The sequence below is a fragment of the Ursus americanus genome, chromosome 7 (genome assembly GCF_024610735.1).
Source record: "Ursus americanus isolate L20-20 chromosome 7, mUrsAme1.1.p, whole genome shotgun sequence".
Taxonomy (NCBI): Eukaryota; Metazoa; Chordata; class Mammalia; order Carnivora; family Ursidae; genus Ursus; species Ursus americanus.
This window is the reverse complement of record NC_142133.1, coordinates 48,574,805-48,593,963: the sequence shown is the minus strand read 5'-3', so window position 1 is coordinate 48,593,963 and position 19,159 is coordinate 48,574,805. Positions and strand designations below refer to the sequence as shown.

The following is a 19,159-nucleotide window of genomic DNA, read 5'->3' as shown; positions in this document are numbered from 1 at the left end:
GTAATTCTCTGGAAATTAACCCAGGATTTGCATGTATCAGTGGTTCATTCCTTTTTTATTGCTGAGTAGTATTCCATGGTATGGATGTGCCACAGTTGAACCATTCACCTGTTGAAGGACCTCTGGGTTGTTTGCAGTTATCAGCTATTTTGAGTAAAGCTGCTCCAAAAGTATGCAGGCTTTTGCAAGAACATACATCTTTTCTCTGTGATCGATGCTCAGGAGAACATTGCTGGGTTTTGTGGTCGTATATGAGGAACTGTCAAATTGTTGTCCAGAGTGGCAGCACATCTTAAATGCCCACATGTCAGTGTATGAGTGATCCAGTTTTTCCTGCATCCTCCACAACATTTAGTAGTGTCATTATTTTTTATTTTGGCCATTCTGATGGGTGTGTGGAGCTGATCATGGTTTTAATTTGCATTTCCCCAGCGGCTGATGAGTAGACATTTTTTCATGTGCTCACTTGCCAGCCGTATCTCCTCTTTGGTGAACTGACACGTCTCTACTTTTGTGTATATTGGAAATTTCCACAGTGAAATGCTAAAAGATTAACCCTTTAAATACTTGTGTTTTTTATGTTTATTTCTGGGTTTTAAATGTTTTTCTGTTGTTTTTTATGTTTATTTCTGGATTTTCATTTCTTTTCTGAGATCATTTGGTCTGTTATTGTCACCAGTATGTAGCCATTCTATGTCTGTAATTGAGAATTTGGGGAGAACTAGTTTCTGTTTGTTGAAATCCCTCCCTTTCCTCTTGCCATATGAAATTGATTGATTTTATTTCTATAAAAAATGTTCTGGATTTTTTATTGTCAGTACAAAAAAGGAAAAACACATTTGTGACTTAAATATGTCATTATATGTAGAAGCACTTGAGTCTTTTTTAACCACCTCAGTGTTGTTTGCTATTAAGACATGAGTATGTTTAACATTTTTTAAAGTCAAATTTGAGTGATAGTCTTGTTGTCTTCCGAGTTCATTTGTTGCTTTTCTTCAACAAGTATTTGAGTGTTAGCTGTGTCAGGCACAATGCTAGGCACTGGAGTAAAATCGGGAGCGCACTTCAAATAAAAAAGAAATCTTGTCCTCTCTTGGACAAGCCTGTAATACCTTAATGAGAAGATTCGATGGTCCTTGCATAAAGATGGCCTACAAATTCATGTAGCGTACCGTTAAGGAAAACAAAAGCCATCTGTCCGGCACGTTCCCACTGTAGAGAGCTGTTGGTGGGGCCTGCTCTGCATGTTGAGGTAGGAGCATGTGCAGAGGCCCCGCCGCTGGAGGAGCCTGGACACTGGCCGAGCGGCAGGAAGGCCTGGCGGTGGGTGGGGAGGGGCTAGCCGAAAGAGCTACAACCAGGAAATGCTGCTTATTTCATGATCCCTTCTGTGTGACTTTGATCTAATTTTAAATGTCAGCAAGTTTTCTGTACTGTTTCAACGTTTTGGAGGTTTTTTGTTGTTTTTCTTTAGAGAGAGCGTGCGTCTGTGCCTGTGAGCTGGGTGGGGAGGTAGAGGGGAGAGGGAGAGGGAGAGAATCTTAAGCAAGCTCCATTCCCCTCCCTCCCCCCCGTTTAACTGACTGAGCCACCCAGGTGCCCCAGAGATTCTTTTTTTGTGAAATATATGTAGCTAAAAATCCTCTGTGTTCTGCCTGTTCACCCCTTCCTCCCCCAACCCCTGGCAACCACTGATCTTTTTACTGTCTCCCTAGTTTTGCCTTTTCCAGAATGTCATATGGTTGGAATCGTAGGGTGTGTAAGCCTTTTAGATTGGCTTCTTTCATTTACTAATACGCATGTAAGCTTCCTTCATTTTTTTAATGGCTTTAGAGTTCATTTCTTTTTTTTTTTTTTAAGATTTTATTTATTTATTCAACAGATAGAGACAGCCAGCGAGAGAGGGAACACAAGCAGGGGAGTGGGAGAGGAAGAAGCAGGCTCATAGCAGAGGAGCCTGATGTGGGGCTCGATCCCAGAACACCGGGATCACGCCCTGAGCCGAAGGCAGACGCTTAACCACTGTGCCACCCAGGCGCCCCAAGGGTTCATTTCTTTTTAGTGCTGAATATTCCATTGTCTGTATGTACCACACTTCATCCATCATCGTTCACATTCAAGCAATATAATGGCTGCTTCTAAGTTTTGGCAGTTACGAAGAAAGCTGCTAAGCTGCAGGTTTTTGTGTAGACGTATGTTTCAGCTCATTTGGGTAAATACCAAGGAGTACAATTGTTGGATCATATGGTAAAAATATGTCTAGTTTTGTAAGAAATTGCCAGATTGTCTTCCAAAGTAGCTGTACCATTTTGCATTCCCATCAGCAATGAAGTAAAGCTCCTATAGTTCCACATCCTCGCCAGCATTGAGTGTTGTCAGTGTTTTGGATTTTGACAGTTTTAATACATGTGTAGTGGTATCTCTCTGTTTAATTTGCAGTTCCCTAATGACAGGTTGGTTTTTTTTTTTTTTTTTTTTCCCCCATCTGTTTATCTTTTTTGGTGAGGTATCTGTTTAGGTCTTTTGCCTATTTTTAATTGGGCTGTTCATTTTCTTACTGTTGAGTGTTTTTTTTTTTTTTAAGATTTTTATTTATTTATCTGACAGAGAGACAGCGAGAGAGGGAACACAAGCAGGGGGAGTGGGAGAGGAAGAAGCAGGCTCATAGCAGAGGAGCCTGATGTGGGGCTCGATCCCATAACGCCGGGATCACACCCTGAGCCGAAGGCAGACACTTAACTGCTGTGCCACCCAGGCGCCCCCCCCCCTTTTTTTTTAAGATTTTATTTATTTCTGTGACAGAGAGACAGCCAGCGAGAGAGGGAACACAGCAGGGGAGTGGGAGAGGAAGAATTAGGCTCCCAGCGAAGGAGCCCGATGTGGGGCTCGATTCCATAACACCGGATCACACCCTGAGCTGAAGGCAGACGCTTAACGACTACTCTACCCAGGTGCCCCCTTACTGTTGAGTTTTAAGAGTTCTTTGGATAACAGTCCTTTCTAAGATGTGTCTTTTCCAAATATTTTCTTCTAGCTTATGGCTTGTCTTCTCATTCTCTTGTAGGGGTGACTATTTTTATTATAAAATAATTATTATCTGCCTCACATGCTTTTTTCCTTTTGGAACACAGAAAGTACATCTTAGTCTGGTCTTTTCTTTTTCTCTGTATACATGTTATCTTCTTTATTTTGAGTTTCCATTGTAGCGCACACATTTATTTTTGGCCTTTTAAAAATCCACTTACCCAATCCTGATCGGTCATCGAATTAAATTTTTTGGAGTTAGTTTTGTTTCTAAGTTTTGTTTGCCTCCTCTTTCCCCCACTGTATTGACTCTTCCCTTTCTTGGTTAACAACTGGAAATTTATACCTTTTTCAAAGTACAAATGTTTTTAGTATTTTAACACTTGTCACACCATTTTTTTCTGTCTCCTATCTTTTTGTTTTTACTAATTCATTTCAAATAAGTTTATTTAATAATGTCACATTCAGGCATACTCTCTGATATAGACTCAGGGCCCAAATTAGGATAAAAAATTGTGCACATGCTCAGACATTATAGTTCAAAAGAACTTTTTTTTACCTTTTTACAATAACCAATAGTAACTTTAATATTTTAGAATTTTTTTGTATCATTATAATGGCATATATAATTTATTATTTCAGCCATATAGATTCTTGATATTTCTGTTATAATAATCTCAATGTTAATAAATAGGTCAGTATTTTACTTTTCCATTCCAGTGTTAAGGGAAATGAAATATTCTCTGCAGCTAGCAAACTTCCTTACTCCTTTGGAAAAAAATCACAAAATTGTGTATAAGTTACACAGTCATTTCCCTGGTCACTCTTGTCTTCCTTAGATGTGAAAGCTGCCCTTAGATGTGAAAGCTGTCGTTGAACAGCTCGGAAGTCTCTTGAAATTCCAGAACAGATTTGGAGGGGTGCTAACTTTCCATTTTGACATGTTAAAGATGTGTGTGTGGCCGGGGTCAGGGCAGCGGGATGACCAGTTGCTGTTATCGTGATTTCTTAGATAGAATATATAGTATGGATATGATCAGACTACCAAAAACGTTTCCTTAACAGGAACAGTAACCGCCATATGGCGACCCACAGATTGATTATGTATCTCATCCTGATTTCTCTCATTTTCCTGAGGACCAGTGACAGGTCTGTCACAGAGCCGCCGCCATCCATAGGCTGGTGTATGGGGAGCACCAGTTGGGTAGCCTAAAGCGTTGAATTTTCCAGTGTGGCCTGTCAAGGTCTAGAGCTGTTTTTCCCGTGTGTGACTTGTCTTGGGTGTCACGGTCATTCCTGCTGACTTCTTCCTTAAAGGTTAGATGCAAGCCTTCAGGCCGCTTTCTAGATCGGCTGGGTTGTGCGCATGCGCAGAGAATGTGTACCTGTTGTAGCCAAAGTCACATACAATTGGGAGAAGTCAGTGTCTTGGTCAGCTGGCACAGTGCTGTGGTCTGTAGGTTCATAATAGCTTTGGGAGTCCGCCTAGGGCTGTTCTCTTTTATTAGAGTACCTTATGACTGTTAATCCAGCGTCACATTCTGTTAAACAGCCCTCTTACTTTTCCCTCTCAGCGGTCTTGCGAGTGGCTGGTTCCCTGCAGAAGAGCACAGAAGTGATGAAGGCCATGCAGAGTCTTGTGAAGATCCCAGAAATCCAGGCCACCATGAGGGAGCTATCCAAAGAGATGATGAAGGTGACTTGGGGCCAACCCTGCATCCCATTCCTAGCAGTCACCGCAGCAGATGGCCGGGGGCTAGGGCTAGGAGTGGGCAGGAGCAGACAGACCACTGTGGCCAGACAGCAATGATTTTGAAGTCAGGGGAGCAGCTCTTAACACTGGTTGAAACCGCCTGAGCTGACCATGGCAGGGGCTGGGTCAGATTGCCGGCATCCCAGGATCAGGGCCTAGAAAGGACTTCTACTGGTGGCCTTCAGACAAGGACAAGGCTCCAGAGAACATTGTTACCGAGCGCCCTGCTGGCCAGTGGTGTATCACACATGCTGTATCACACACTCCTGGAAAGTCGTCCTGGTGGCCCTGTGAGGGAGCTATTTTGTACCCCATTTTACATAGGAGGAAATCGAGTAATTGACCTAAGTGACCTTGGTAGTGAGTGACAGCTCTGGGATTGGAGCACACATGTCTGACCTTATTGCCTAAGCTGCGTGAGAGTGGTGATAGTAAGTTCCTCAGACAGGTGTGTTTCTCACTTGGACGTGTGACCCGAGAGCCAGCATCGCACACCTCAGATTCTTCTATATTAGCTTATGTATAGAGATTGCCTTTCTTCTTCCTTAGGGAATTTCATGAATGAACTTGAATTCTGGGTGGGGCTCTAGGGCCTGGGAGAGAGGAACGGGAGAAAATTGATGGAATGACGACATCCAGTGCCCAGAACGCAGGTCTTTGGAACGAGAAGTGCTTGGGCAACAGTAGGAGGGAGGAAATGGGGTGAGGAGTGTGTGTCCTTTAAAAGTGGTGTGTGGATCTTTTTTCCCACGTGATGACTGTCCATCTAGAACTGGATAAAAAGGTAATTCTTAGAACGACTTTTTTTTTTTTTTAATTTCCTTTTATTTTTTATTTTTTTTAATGATTTTTTATTATATTATGTTAGTCACCATACAGTACATCCCTGGTTTCTGATGTAAAGTTCGATGATTCATTAGTTGCGTATAACACCCAGTGCACCATGCAATACGTGCCCTCCTTACTACCCATCACCAGCCTATCCCATTCCCCCACCCCCCTCCCCTCTGAGGCCCTCAGTTTGTTTCTCATAGTCCATAGTCTCTCATGCTTCATTCCCCCTTCTGATTACCCCGTTTCTTTATCCCTTTCTTCCCCTACCGATCATCCTCTTAGAACGACTTTTAGACCTGCTCATTCTGACTTCTGTAGTAGCCACCAGGATCTGAGGGGATGCCCCTTTTACAATCTGGGGTCTTTCCACAGTGGTTTCTGAATGCTGAAATATAGATTGGGAGGAGGGCCTGCATGTGCTAGATAGTAAATATTTACTGAACTCCTTCCGGGAGACAGCCCCAAGTATGAACTGCAGCCCCTTGAGGCCAGGGACATGTTAGTCATTCCGTTTGTCCCCAGAGCCTGGCCCGTCGTGCGGCGCAGAGCAGGCATTGATGAATGGTTGCTGATTGAATAAGTGAATACACAAATGAATGACTTCTGCCTCCAGGATGTGGAAGGCTGTTACAGTCAGGATTCCAGTAGGCTCTTTTAGCCAGTTACGGAGCATGTACTGAACGTCCTCCAACACTAAGACGACATCCATTCATTCAGGTCAGAGGGCTCCACCTGTGTGAATTGAATTTGTTCATTGAGGTTGGGAGGAAAGGATCTGAGAATGGGTAGAATGTAGGTAGTAGGCTGATTCCTGTCATTAAGAATGGTCTGGCAGCAGAAACGCAGGCAGGAGAGAGGGCTTGCTTTAACACCTGATGCCATCAGCATGGTCGGTGAGCGCCGTGTCCTGCTAGGTGCCAGGGAGCCAGGGCCAGAGCTGCCACAAGTGACCCTCTGCTCCTTGAATCCCTGAATCAAGATACAAAGTAAGGGGCTCAGCTCTTGCAAGTGGCAAAACAATTAGGATTTTTCTCTTCTGGCAGCTTCTCAGAAGCCTGAAGCCATACTTTTCTTCTGTGTCTCAGTCCCTTCCCATCTCTTCTGCCCAGGGATACCAGGGGCCTCTTTCTGTCATTGGAGGGTGCTGTTAGGACTTTTTGCTTCAAAACTAAACAAAAAAGTCAGTAGGGTCTTACTCGGAGCTTAGGACACTGCTTGGTAAGGAAGACTGTGGGTCCGGCTTGTGTTGGTCAGTTTTCGAGAATGGTTTTCTTGTGCCCCACAGTAGCGCCATGCTATCTTGAGGACAAAGGAGGCTGAGTGGCTGGCTTCAGGCTGCCAGGCACAGGGCTTCCAGTAGAGTCTGGGCGTTACTTTGTTGGGTCCAAAAACCTTGTCTTATTGTCAGGATTGGAGGATCAGTCTTTGGTGAATTGATTGATCTTTGCCAGACCCCCCTGGACTGGCCCTGTACCAGCAGCTGTAACCTGGATATGCTCAAGTACTTTTCAGGGTTCCATGGACCCCCACTCTGCTCTTAGTACTTGTTATCATAGTGTCCACCAAGATTCCACGCCCTTTTCTTTTTTTAAGATTTTATTTATTTATTAGAGCACAAGCAGCAGGGGGAGTGGCAGAAGGGGAGGGAGAAGCAGGCTCCCCGCTGAGCAGGGCACCTGACACGGGGCTCAATCCCAGGACTTTGGGATCATGACCTGAGCCAAAGGTAGACGTTTAACCGACTGAGCCACCCAGGCACCCCAGGGCACATGCTTCCTAGGAGAGCTCAGAGCACACTCATTTTCAGCAGCTTGTTCCCTAGGTGCTGTCATTACAGTCTGGGTTATTGTGTGAGGCTCTGCTGAGAGAGGCCCCCCTCCAGCCCTCATGCTGAATATGGGAAACAGTTTCCCTGTGGCCTTTGCCTTTCTTCAGAGAGGAGAGACAGCATCAGTGTTTCCTGTGGCCATTTGTCTAGGTGTTAGCCCTCAGAAGGATGGTCTGGACTTGGAGACGCTAGAGCTCGGGTGGAACCAGACCCACAGAAGACTCTCTGGGGAACAGATTTACCAGTGGAGGGAAGTGATGTGATTTGTTCTGTGTTTAGGCTGGCATCATAGAAGAAATGTTAGAGGACACTTTTGAAAGCATGGATGATCAGGAAGAAATGGAAGAAGCAGCAGAAATGGAAATTGACAAAATTCTGTTTGAAATCACAGCAGGTATGGCCCTCAGATTCTTCCTTTCTCCCTCCATCTGTGGTTATTCTTCTCGCGGTCACTAAGTTATCTAGTAGCTTTTCCTTTAGTAGGACTCTCTTACTTCTACATTTGTTAGATTTTAAAGTTGGTTATGGATATTGTGTTTATTTTTCAAGAACTAGCTTTTTTAAAAGGCCAAGATTTTTTTTTATAATTTATTGTTATGTTAGTCACCACACAGTATATCCTTAGTTTCTAACGTAACGTTCCATGATTATTTGCGTGTAACACCCAGTGCACCATGCAATATGTGCCCTCCTTAATACCCATCACTCCTAGAGTTTTCAGAATGGTAAGGAGAAGCACTGCCCTCACAACACTGCCGTTGGGAGCTTAAATTGCTCTAGACTTTCTTGAAAGCAGTTTGGCAGTAGCTGTCAAAAGCTTTGGACCTAACAGATTGATTTCCGGGAGTTTATACTATAATTAAGGATGTGATGAAAGATTTAATTCAAGGATGTCTGTAGTGGCATTATTTATACTGAAAAGTTTAAAACAAGCTAAATGCCTAATAGTAGGGTATTGGTTGAATTGTGTTATATCTGTTTTAATGGAATACTTTATAGCTGTGGTAAATGTGGAAATACATTCACTGACATGGAAAGATGTTCACAATATAATGTGTGAGAAAAGCCTTGTTACTGCAGTCTATACTCTTGTGTAAAAACCAGGCCTATAGAAGAAGTCTGGAAAGGGAATAAATAAAAAATTGTTATTTCCGAAAGATGGTTAATGAGGTTTTAAACTTTATTTTTACTTCTGGATTTTGGGTTTTAGGTTTAATAAAAAATTGGTGACATTTAATTTTTATCTGTTTTAAAATTGTTTCTTTGTTTTACAACTGTTGGGAGAAAGACTAGTTGCTGCAGGAAAACATTTTGTTAAGGTTTAGAAAGTTTTACTGAGAGACATTTAACATCTTCAGGAATCTGGTGTTTGGGAATTTAGACCAAGAGTGTCAGAACCAAAATTCTTAAGATCAGAATCCTCAGTTATTATAAGCTTGGTCTCATGACAAGCTGGTGTTTGCATATTTGTCATACTGAGCAAAACCCCATGCAAACAGCTTGTTTTATTGGCCTTTTTTTGTTTCTTGTTGGACTCTCCCAGGTATGAAAGGCAGAGAGGATGAGAACTACTTCTTTAAAATGATATTTGGTTAATTTATTTGCTGTTTCTTTTCAGGGGCCTTGGGTAAAGCACCTAGTAAAGTGACCGACGCCCTTCCAGAGCCTGAACCTCCAGGAGCGATGGCAGCATCAGAAGATGAGGAGGAGGAAGAGGCCCTGGAGGCCATGCAGTCCCGTCTGGCCACACTCCGCAGCTAGGGGCTGCCCCGCCGGGCCCCCGGGCTCTTTCGCGGCCCGCCTGCCAGAAGCGGGTCCACTCCTCTGAAGCAGCCACCATTTTATGTATCTCTTGCACTACATCTCTGAATGAGACACTGCATTCTGAGAAGGTTCTCTGCTCATATCTCTTCACTCTTTGCAGAGGTTTTGGGATCTCAACGGGATTGCCCTTGAGAGGCGGGGTTATAAATGCATCGTTTTCAGGGGTATACATAGAAGTATCGTTTGGGGGGGAGGGCAAAGGAGTCTGTCTTCTCGCAATGCATCATTTTCAGGAATATAAACAGAAGTATCTTTTGGAGGAAAGGGCAAAGGAATCTGTCTTCTCCCGAAGCACTTCTGAGGCTAGAGCTGATTGCCGGAATGTTGAGGACTCTACCTTTTTTTGTCCCTAAAACACTATATAAAATGGATTTTAATAAATTTCTGCTTTAACACTTGGTCTCATTGTAGATTGTCATGTGCAGTGAATTTTCAAGGTGTTTGCAGTCTCATATGTTGACCTTGGAAAGAGAGGAGGTGCTGTGGCCAGTCGTACGGGACGTGGAAGCTCACACGAGAGGCTTCTGCTCCGAGGATGCTGTTCCCCAGCCTTCACAGGTGTGGTGTGGGAGCCACACTTCTGCTTTCTGTCATCTGTTGAACCAAAAGGATCCTTGAGAATTGTGACTCCTTGTCCTGTGGCTGGATGACTGTGTTATGTCCTGACAGGTGTGTGCATGTAGTTTTCCTTCCCCTCCTTCCCAGTGCAGGTTGGACCCAGGACAGACAGCTGTGAGATTAGGGTTCTCTCATCCTCTCATTGCTTTTCTCTGCTGCTGCTGTTACTGTTCAACTCATTTGGGTAAATACCAAGGAGCACAGTTGCTGGATCACTGGTAAGACTATGTCTGCTTTTGTAAGAAACTGCCAAACCGTCTTCCGAAGTGGCTGTACCGTTTTGCTTTCCCAGCAGCCATGACTGGGAGTTGCTAATCCTCCACGTCCTCGCGAGTAGTCGATGTTCTCAGTGTTTTGGATTTTGACCATCTAACAGGTACGTAGTATCTCACTGTTGTTTTAAGTTGCGATTCCCTAGTGACCTGTGATGCTGAACATTTTCCATGTGCTTTGTCACCTGTGTGTCTTTTTTGGTGAGGTGCTTGTTTAGGTCTTTTGACCATTTTTAATTGGGTGGTTCGTTTTCTTGTTGTTGAGTTTGGAGAGTTCTTTCCATACTTTGGTGACCGTTCTTTCTCAGATGTGTCTTTTATGAATATTTCCTCCCAGTTGTGGCCTTGTCTTCTCACTTCTTCCCATTGTCTTTCACAGAGCAGTTTTCAGTTTAAATGAAGTCCAGCTTCCCAGTGATCTCTTTCATGATCACGCCTTTGGTGTTAGATCTTAAGTCATGGTCACACCCCTAGTCACCTAGATTTTCTCCTGTGTTATCTTCTAGGAATTGTGTGTTTTACATTTAGGTTTTGATCCATTATGATTTAATTCTTATGAAGTTTGTAAGGTCTGTGTCTATTTTTTTTTTTTTTTTTTGCATGTGGATGTCCAGTTCCAACATGATTTGCTGAAAAGACCATCTTTGCTGCATTGTATTGTCCTTACTCCTTTTTCAAAGATCAGTTGACTATATTCGTGTGGGCCTATTTCAAGCTCTTGGTTCTGTTCTTTTGATGTCCGTTGATGTGTTGCCTCTTCTGTCACCAATACCACACTGTCTTAATTGCTCTACCTTTATAGTAAGTAAGTCTTGAAGTCAGATGGCATCAGCCCTTCAGCTTTGTTCTTCAGCATTGTGTTGGCTATTCTGGGTCTTTTGCCTCTCCATATAAATTTTAGAATTCATTTGTCAATATCCACAAACAAACTTGCTGTGATTTTGACTGGGATTGCTTTGAATCTATAAATCAAATCAACTTAAGAACTGACATATTGACAGGATATAGTTTCATGATTGCATTTATCTGGCTAGTTTATCCACAGAAGGATAATGGAATTAAGGGATGCTCATAGTCCCTGAGCATTTTTGTCTTATGTGGATAATCCGTTTATTCAGGTGGATGGATGGACAGAATATTTACAACCACTCTTTCAGCCATTCAAATAAAATGATCTAAATGTAGGGTTGGTTTGTTTTCATTGTTTGAAGAGGTCCTGTTTTCTCCATTCCTGCTTTCAGGTTAAGGAAAGAGCATTGTTGGCTTATCATCATGCGATATAGTCCATTTTCCCTCACTATTCTTTTGGGCATCACTGGAAACAGAGACTGTCCTGGCTCTGGAAGGTCCACAGTCTGGGAAAGGAAATAAGGTGTAAACACCTGCAGTAGAGGTTCTCCTCTATCCTCAGCCTCTCAACTTAGGTCCAGCACTAGCAGCACCAGCTGCCGCGCTCTGCACCCCAACAGACTGAATCCACTTTGTGCCCTAAAAAAAAAAATGTCAAGAGTACTCAGAATAGCATCCCACACCAGCAGTCCATTTGTTTTGTTTTGTAATACAGCTTACTCTAAAAATAATCATCCAGCTTGTGATGCTCACCCACCATTTCCCTGTTGACAGGTTGTAAGCTCCCTTTCCCCATCCCTCCCCACTCTCCCCATGTTGTCTGTCATGCCTTCCTGAGCACTTACCACTTGTACAGCTCGCATGACCTTAGGCTTGTCATATATTTCCACGTCTGTCTCAGAACTTCTGGAGAGAAGGGGTTATGACTCATATTTATTCCTAAATCGTACTAGCCATGCCTGCCTCTGCACCTCTTCCTGTCACCCAACCCCTAGCTGAAGAGCTAAGACCACTTTTCTTGTCCTACTGTAGTGACACAGATGTTCTTCAAATACTAATTGTCAAAAGGAAAGGCTCTTACTGAAATAAATGGGAAATCTTTAGTTCAAAAAACACAAAGCAGATTTCTTTATAACTTTTCAGAGCCTTTTATATGCTTTTTGCAAATTTATTTGACCAAAACAGTTTTCTTTTGAGATGTCAGAAACATTTTCTTAGCCACTGAAATCTTTTCAGAAATGCAAATCTAAACCATAGTAGGGAAATGCCTTTTTTTAAGCTAATGAACTTTCTTCTACATGTAATTATAGTTTTAAAAAATATAGAATGACATTAGCAAAATGTTGGAGTAGACAGTTCTGGTACTTTTAAAAATGTTTCTCTGTAAAGAGCTAACTTTGTCAGAACTGGAAAGCACGGGTTTACCTCAACCAAGTGAACACTGTATTCAGAAAAAAGAAACTTAAAAACAGAAAGCCTTGTGGCATTTTACTTACCCTTTCCAAATCCCTCTCCCAACTTGGCAGCAGTCTTGAAGATAGGAGCTCACTTTCTCAGTTTAAGTCTACTCTGTTTCCCTGGAACGAGGGACCAGAGTCATAGTCACAAATGACCTGTTTGTCTGCCCTTACCTATGGACCATCCTGAAGGGCTAACACAAGGTGCTCATCTGTGGTTTGCCTATCTTGTAACTTACTCAGGGTGGAAAAGCAGCAAGCACTGCTTGAAAACATGTTAAGGAAACAATTTTTAAAAAGTGAAACCACCTGGGGCAACAGATTAGTTGAGACATACAATAGCTTGCTTAAAACCTGGGAAGAAAAGCCAGGGAGAGGGTTTCTTTGGAATATTAGGGTATTCAAAAGCATGTAGCAAGCCACATGCATGTCCAGCACAGGAAATATCAGAAAAGATCTGAGATGAACTTTCACCACTGGCTGATCTACAGGCTTGGTGCAAACAGGAACTGAAGGCTGAGACAGAATTTCCAGTAGTCAGCTAAGTATTAAGAGTGTTCCAGCACAGGGGCAGTCCATAAAGACTGGGACAGGTGTCTTTGTTGGTTTGTTTCTTAAGGTCCTGGCATTCAAAGAGATCTCTGTCAAAATACTGACTGAACACAGCAAAGCCTTCAATTAAGAAGTACAAACCCTGGGGAAGGGGGAAGAGTCTGATTTCCAGGATAATTCTGGAATATTCAGATGTCCAGTTTTCAACAAAAATCACAAAGCATACAAGGAAAGTGGGAACTATGGCCCCTTCGAAAGAAAAAAATTAATAGAAACCATCCTCAAGGAAGCCCAGACATTGTACTTCCTAAACAAAAACTTTAAACCAGCTGCCTAAATATACTCCAGAGGTAAAGAAAATCAGTAAGACAATGAACAAAATATCAGTTAGAAGAAGTTATTAAAAAGGAAACCACATGGAAATTCTGGACCTGCACTAAAGTGCAAAAATACACTAGAGAGATTCAACATCAGATCTGAGTAGGCAGAAGAAAGAATTGGCGAACCTGATGATAGAACAGTTGAAATCTAGTTTGAGGAGGAGAAAGGAAAGTGAACAGCCTAAAGGACTTGTGAGACCATCAAGCTCACTAACATATGCATTATGGGAATTCTAGGAGAAGAGAGAAAGGGATAGAAATAATATTTAAAGGAATAATAGCTAAAAACCTTCCCTATCTGAAATATATGAATCTACACATCCAAGAATCTCAACAAATTCCAAACAAAATTAAGGGATCCACACTGAGACATACAGTTAAGTTGTTTAACAGTAGAGACAATGAATAACGAAAGCAGCAGAAGAGAACCAACTCCTCACGTACAAGTGGAGCCTCAATAAGATTAACAACGAATTTCTCATCAGAAACCATGGAAGTCAGAGGCATACAAATGACCTGTTTAAGGTTCTGAAAGAAAAAAACTGTAAATGAAGAATTCTATATCCAGCAAAATTACCCTTCCAGAATGAAGGAGAAATTAAGGTATTCCTGATAACGGGAGTCCTTCAGGCTGAAATGAAAAGACAATAGACAATAACTTAAAGCCATATGAATAAAGAACACCAGTAAAGGCAACTTCACTGAAAAACAAAAGCCCGCATTATACTTTTGGTTTGTAACTTTTTTTGTATGAGTTCAAGGCAAATACATACAAAATAATTATAAATTCATGTTAATGAGCACACAATGTATAGAGATGTAAGCTGTGACAATAACAATATAAAGAGGGACAGAGATATATAGAAGTGGAGTTTTGGGATACTATTGAAATGTAATTGGTATTATTCAAACTAGATTGTTAACTGTAATCACAAAAGTAACGTAAGAATATACCGAATACAGAACAAGGGTATAAAAATGGCACAGTACAAAATTTCATATAAGTATGAAAAAAAGGAACTACATATGCAGAAAACAGCTACACAGGAAAAGTAAGTCCTTTATGAGTAATTAAATATAAATGGATGAAACTCTCCAACTAAAAGGCAGAGATTGGGAGAACAGATAAAAAAAAACATCTATATGCTGACTCATTTTAGATACAGACACAAAAGGTTGAAAGTAAAAAATGGAGGGGTGCCAAGGAAGATGTTGGAGGATGCTAAGCCCACACTGTCCCACATTTACAACTATATTATCACTCACATCCAAGTCAATGAACCAGAGTGATTTGAAGATTGGCAGAACAAACTCAACAAATAAGGGTAGAGAAGAAGCCCCATCAGAAAGGTTAGGAAGGGCAGAAAATGGTGGTTGGGAGTTGCCCACAGCAGGGAGGGAGATGCAGTCACAGAGAAGAGAAAGCACCAGAGAGCCCACACAGGGAAAGCAAATTCCCATAATGTCTGAAGCCAGTGGAGCTGAATCCCATGAGTTGGTATAACCAGTGTGACTTGGAGGCTAGAACTTTAAAAGTTAGCCAACTAAGCCCTGGGCAAGCTGGGAGAGTGAATGACAGCTAGGGGTGCCAGCCCAGTGAAGGAGACAGCAGCCCAACAAGATGCGTAGAAGTGATGCTTGCACAATGGGAGTGAGATCTTTTATACTGATTTCACAGTGTGTTCTATCAGACAAACATGTCAAAGCAAAGCCTGTAATAGACAAAGAAGGACACTATATAAAGGGGACAATCCAACAAGATGTAACAAATGTAAATACGCCCAAATACATAAAACAGTTAATAACAAAAATTGGAACTAATCAATAGTAATACAGTAATAGTAGGGGACTTTAACACCCCACTTACATCAATGGATAGATCATCCAAACAAAATGGAAACTGGCTTTGAGTGACACATTGGACCAGATGGATCTAACACAAATATCCTGAACATTCCACCCTAGAAAAAGCAGAATACACATTCTTTTCAAGTGCACACAGAAGATTCTCCAGAACAGATCACCTATTAGGCCACAAAATAAGCCTCAACAAATTGAAAAAGGTCAAAGTCATACCATGCATCTTTTCTGACCACAATGCTATAAGTTAGAAATAACCATAAAAAAAAATCTGGAAAGGCCACAAATACATGGAGGTTAAATAACATGCTACTAAACAATGAATGGGTCAATCAATAAATCAAAGAAATCAAAAAGTACATGGAAACAAAAAAGGAAACAATGGTCCAAAACCTTTGGGATACAGCAAAAGTGGTTCTAAGAGGGAAGTTTATAACAATATAGGCCTACCTAAAGAAGCAGGAAAAAGCTCAAATAACCTAACCTTACACCTAAAGGACCTAGAAAAAGAGCAAACAAGACCCAAAACCAGCAGAAAGAAGGGAATAACAAAGAGCAGAAATAAATGATACAGAAACAAGCAACAACAACCCCCCCCCAAAAAAAACCAATAGATCAATAAAACCAGGAGCTGGTTCTTTGAAAAGATAACAAAATGATAAACTTCAAGCCAGACTCATTGAGGGGGAGAAAAAGAGAGGACTCTAATGAGCAAATCACCAATGAAAGAGGAGAAATAACCAACACCACAGAAATACAATTGTAAGAGAATATTATGAAAAACTATATGTCAACAAATTAGACAACCTTGAAGAAATGGACAAATTCCTACAAACCTATAACCTCCCAAAACTGAAACAGGAAGAAAGAAAATTTACCAGCAATGATATTGAATCAGTAATCAAAAAACTCCCAACAAACAAAAGGCCAGGACCAGACGGCTTCCCAGGGGAATTCTACCCAACATTTAAAGAAGAATTAATACTTATTCTACTCAAACTATTCCAGGAAATAGAAGGAAAACTTCCAAATTCATCAGGCGTTTATCACCCAGGTACCAAAGACCGAGAAAGACACCACAAAAAAGGAGCACTATAGGCCAATATGCCTGATGAACATGGATGCAAAAATTCTCAAAATATGAGCAAACCAAATACAATACATTTAAAAAAATTCACCAAGATCAAGTGGGATTTATTCCCAGGATGCAAGGGTGGTTCAATATTTGCAAATCAATCAGTGAGATACATCACAACATTAAGAGGATAAAAAACATACGATCATCTTGATAAATGCAGGAAAATTTATTTGTCAAACATCCACTCACGATAAAAGCCCTCAACTAAAGTAGGTTTAGAGGGAACATACCTCAACATAATAAAGGCCATATATGAAAAACCCACATCAAAGATCATACTCAATGAGGAAAAACTGAGAGCTTTCACCCTAAGGTCCGGAACAAGACAAGGATGTCCACTCTCACCGCTTTTACTCAACATAGTGCTGGAAGTCCTAGCCAGAGCAGTTAGACAACAAAAAGAAATAAAAGGCATCCGAATTGGTAAGGAAAAAGTAAAACTTCACTATTTGCAGATGACATGATACTACATATCAAAAACCCTAAAAAATTCCATACACAAAAAAATAGAACTGATAAATGAATTCAGTAAGGTCACAGGATACAATCAACATACAGAAATCTGTTGAATTTCTATACACTAACAATGAAGTAGCTGAAAGAGAAATTAAGAAAACAAGCCCATTTACAACTGCTCACCAAAAATAGTAAGATACCTAGGAGTAAACCTAACCAAAGAGGTGAAAGACCTGTACTCTGAAAACTATAAAACATTGATGAAAGAAACTAAATGACACAAAGAAATGGAAAGCCATTCCATGCTCATGGATTGGAAAAACAATACTACCAGAAGCAATCTACAGATTTAATGCAATCTATACAACCAGAAGCAATCTACAGATTTTACAGATTTAATGCAATCACTATCAAAATGCCAACAGCATTTTTCACAGATCTAGAAGAACTAGAAAAAGAATCCTAAAATTTATATGGAACAACAAAAGACCCTAAATAACCAAAGCAATTTTGAAAAAGAAAAGCAGAGCTGGAGGTATCACAATTCCAGACTTCAAGTTATATTACAAAGCTGTAGTAATCAAAACAGCATGGTATTGACACAAAAACACACACATAGATCAATGGAACTGAATAGAACACCCAGAAATAAATCCACAATTATATGGTCAATTAATTTTCGACAAAGCAGGAAAGAACATCCAATGGGAAAAAGTCTCTTCAACAAATGGTGTCGGGGAAACTGGACAGCTACATGCAAAACAATGAAACTGGACCACTTTCTTTCACCATACACCAAAATAAAACTCAAAATGGATTCAAGAAGTAATGTGAGACCATAAAAATCCTAGAAGAGAGTACAGGAAGTAATTTCTCTGACATTGGACATAGCAACATTTTTCTAGATATATCTTCGGAGGCAAGGGAAATAAAAGCAAAAAATAAACTGGGATAACATAAAAATAAAAAGCTTTGCACATAAACATAAAGCTTCTGCTTTATGAAGGAAACAATCAACAAAACTAAAAAGCAACCTACAGAATGGGAGAAGATGTTTCCAAATGACATATCAGATAAAGGGTTACTACCCAAAATATTTAAAGAGCTTATACAACTCAACACCCACAAAACAAATAATCCAATTAAAAAATGGCAAGACATGAACAGACATTTCTCCAAACAAGATATCGAGATGATGGTCAACAGACACATGAAAGATGCTATCACTTATCAGGGAAATGCAAATCAATACTCTGAGATATCACTCACACCTGTCAGAATGGCTAAAATCAAACACACAAGAAACAACAAGTGTTGGGGAGGATGTGGGGAAAAAGAAACTCTCTTGCACTGTTGGTGGGAATGCAAACTGGTGCAGCCACTCTGTAAAACAGTATGGAGTTTCCTCAAAAATTTAAAAATAGGACTACCTTATGATCCAGTAATTGCACTACTGGGTATTTATCCAAAAATAGAAAAACGTGACTTCAAAAAGACACATGCACCCCTGTGATTATAGCAGCACTATTTATAATATCAAATAATGGAAGCAGCCCAAGTATTCATCAGTAAGATGAATGGATAAAGAAGATACACACACACACACACAGAGGAATATTACTCAGCCATAAAAAAATAAAATCTTGCCATTTGCAATGACATGGATGGAGTTAGAGAGTATAATGCTAAGCAAAATAAGTGAGAAGATGACAAATACCATATGCTTTCACTCATATGTGGAATTTATGAAACAAAAAAAAATGAGCAAAGGAAAAAAAAGACAAACCAAGAAATAGACTCTTAGCTATAGAGAACTGATGGTTACCAGCATGGGTAAAATAAGGGATGGGGATTAAGGAGTGGAGTACACTTCCGACGAGCACTGGCTGATGGGTGGAATTGTTGGGTCACTATATTGTACACCTGAAATGACTAAAACATTGTATGTTAACTACAGTGGAATAAAAGAAAAAAACTCAGTGGCTACAACAGTATAAACGTTAAAAAAGGCAAAAAATGGAGAAAAGATAATCCATATGAATAGTGATCAAATGTGATACACTATGGGTTATCTATGTTATTTTCAAACTGAAATACATTTTAAGTTGGGGTGCCTGGCTGGCTTAGTTGGTAGAGCATGTGATTCTTGATCATGGGGGCTGTGAGAGTTCAAGACCCATGTTGGTTATAGAGCTTACATTAAAAAGCAACAACAATAAAAAAACCAAGTGATTAAAAGGATGAAAAATTAATAAATATATAATAAACGGTGTCTTGAAAACTGGACAGCCATAGGCAAAAGAATCAAACTGGA

At 40.7% G+C, this 19,159-nt stretch overlaps 1 protein-coding gene across 3 annotated transcripts in view; it reads left to right on the top strand.

The window, feature by feature from the left end:
- Positions 1 to 9,663, top strand: part of RNF103 (ring finger protein 103) — an 88,577-nt gene extending 78,914 nt beyond the window's left edge. For all 3 annotated transcript variants that reach the window (XM_045808874.2, XM_045808873.2, XM_087863650.1), the window contains 3 exons: positions 4,599 to 4,720; positions 7,719 to 7,833; positions 9,058 to 9,663. In XM_045808874.2, the coding sequence (XP_045664830.1) occupies positions 4,599 to 4,720; positions 7,719 to 7,833; positions 9,058 to 9,200 (380 nt within the window). In that variant the 3' untranslated portion in view covers positions 9,201 to 9,663. The remainder of the gene's footprint in view (positions 1 to 4,598; positions 4,721 to 7,718; positions 7,834 to 9,057) is intronic.
- Positions 9,664 to 19,159: the final 9,496 nt, after the last annotated feature.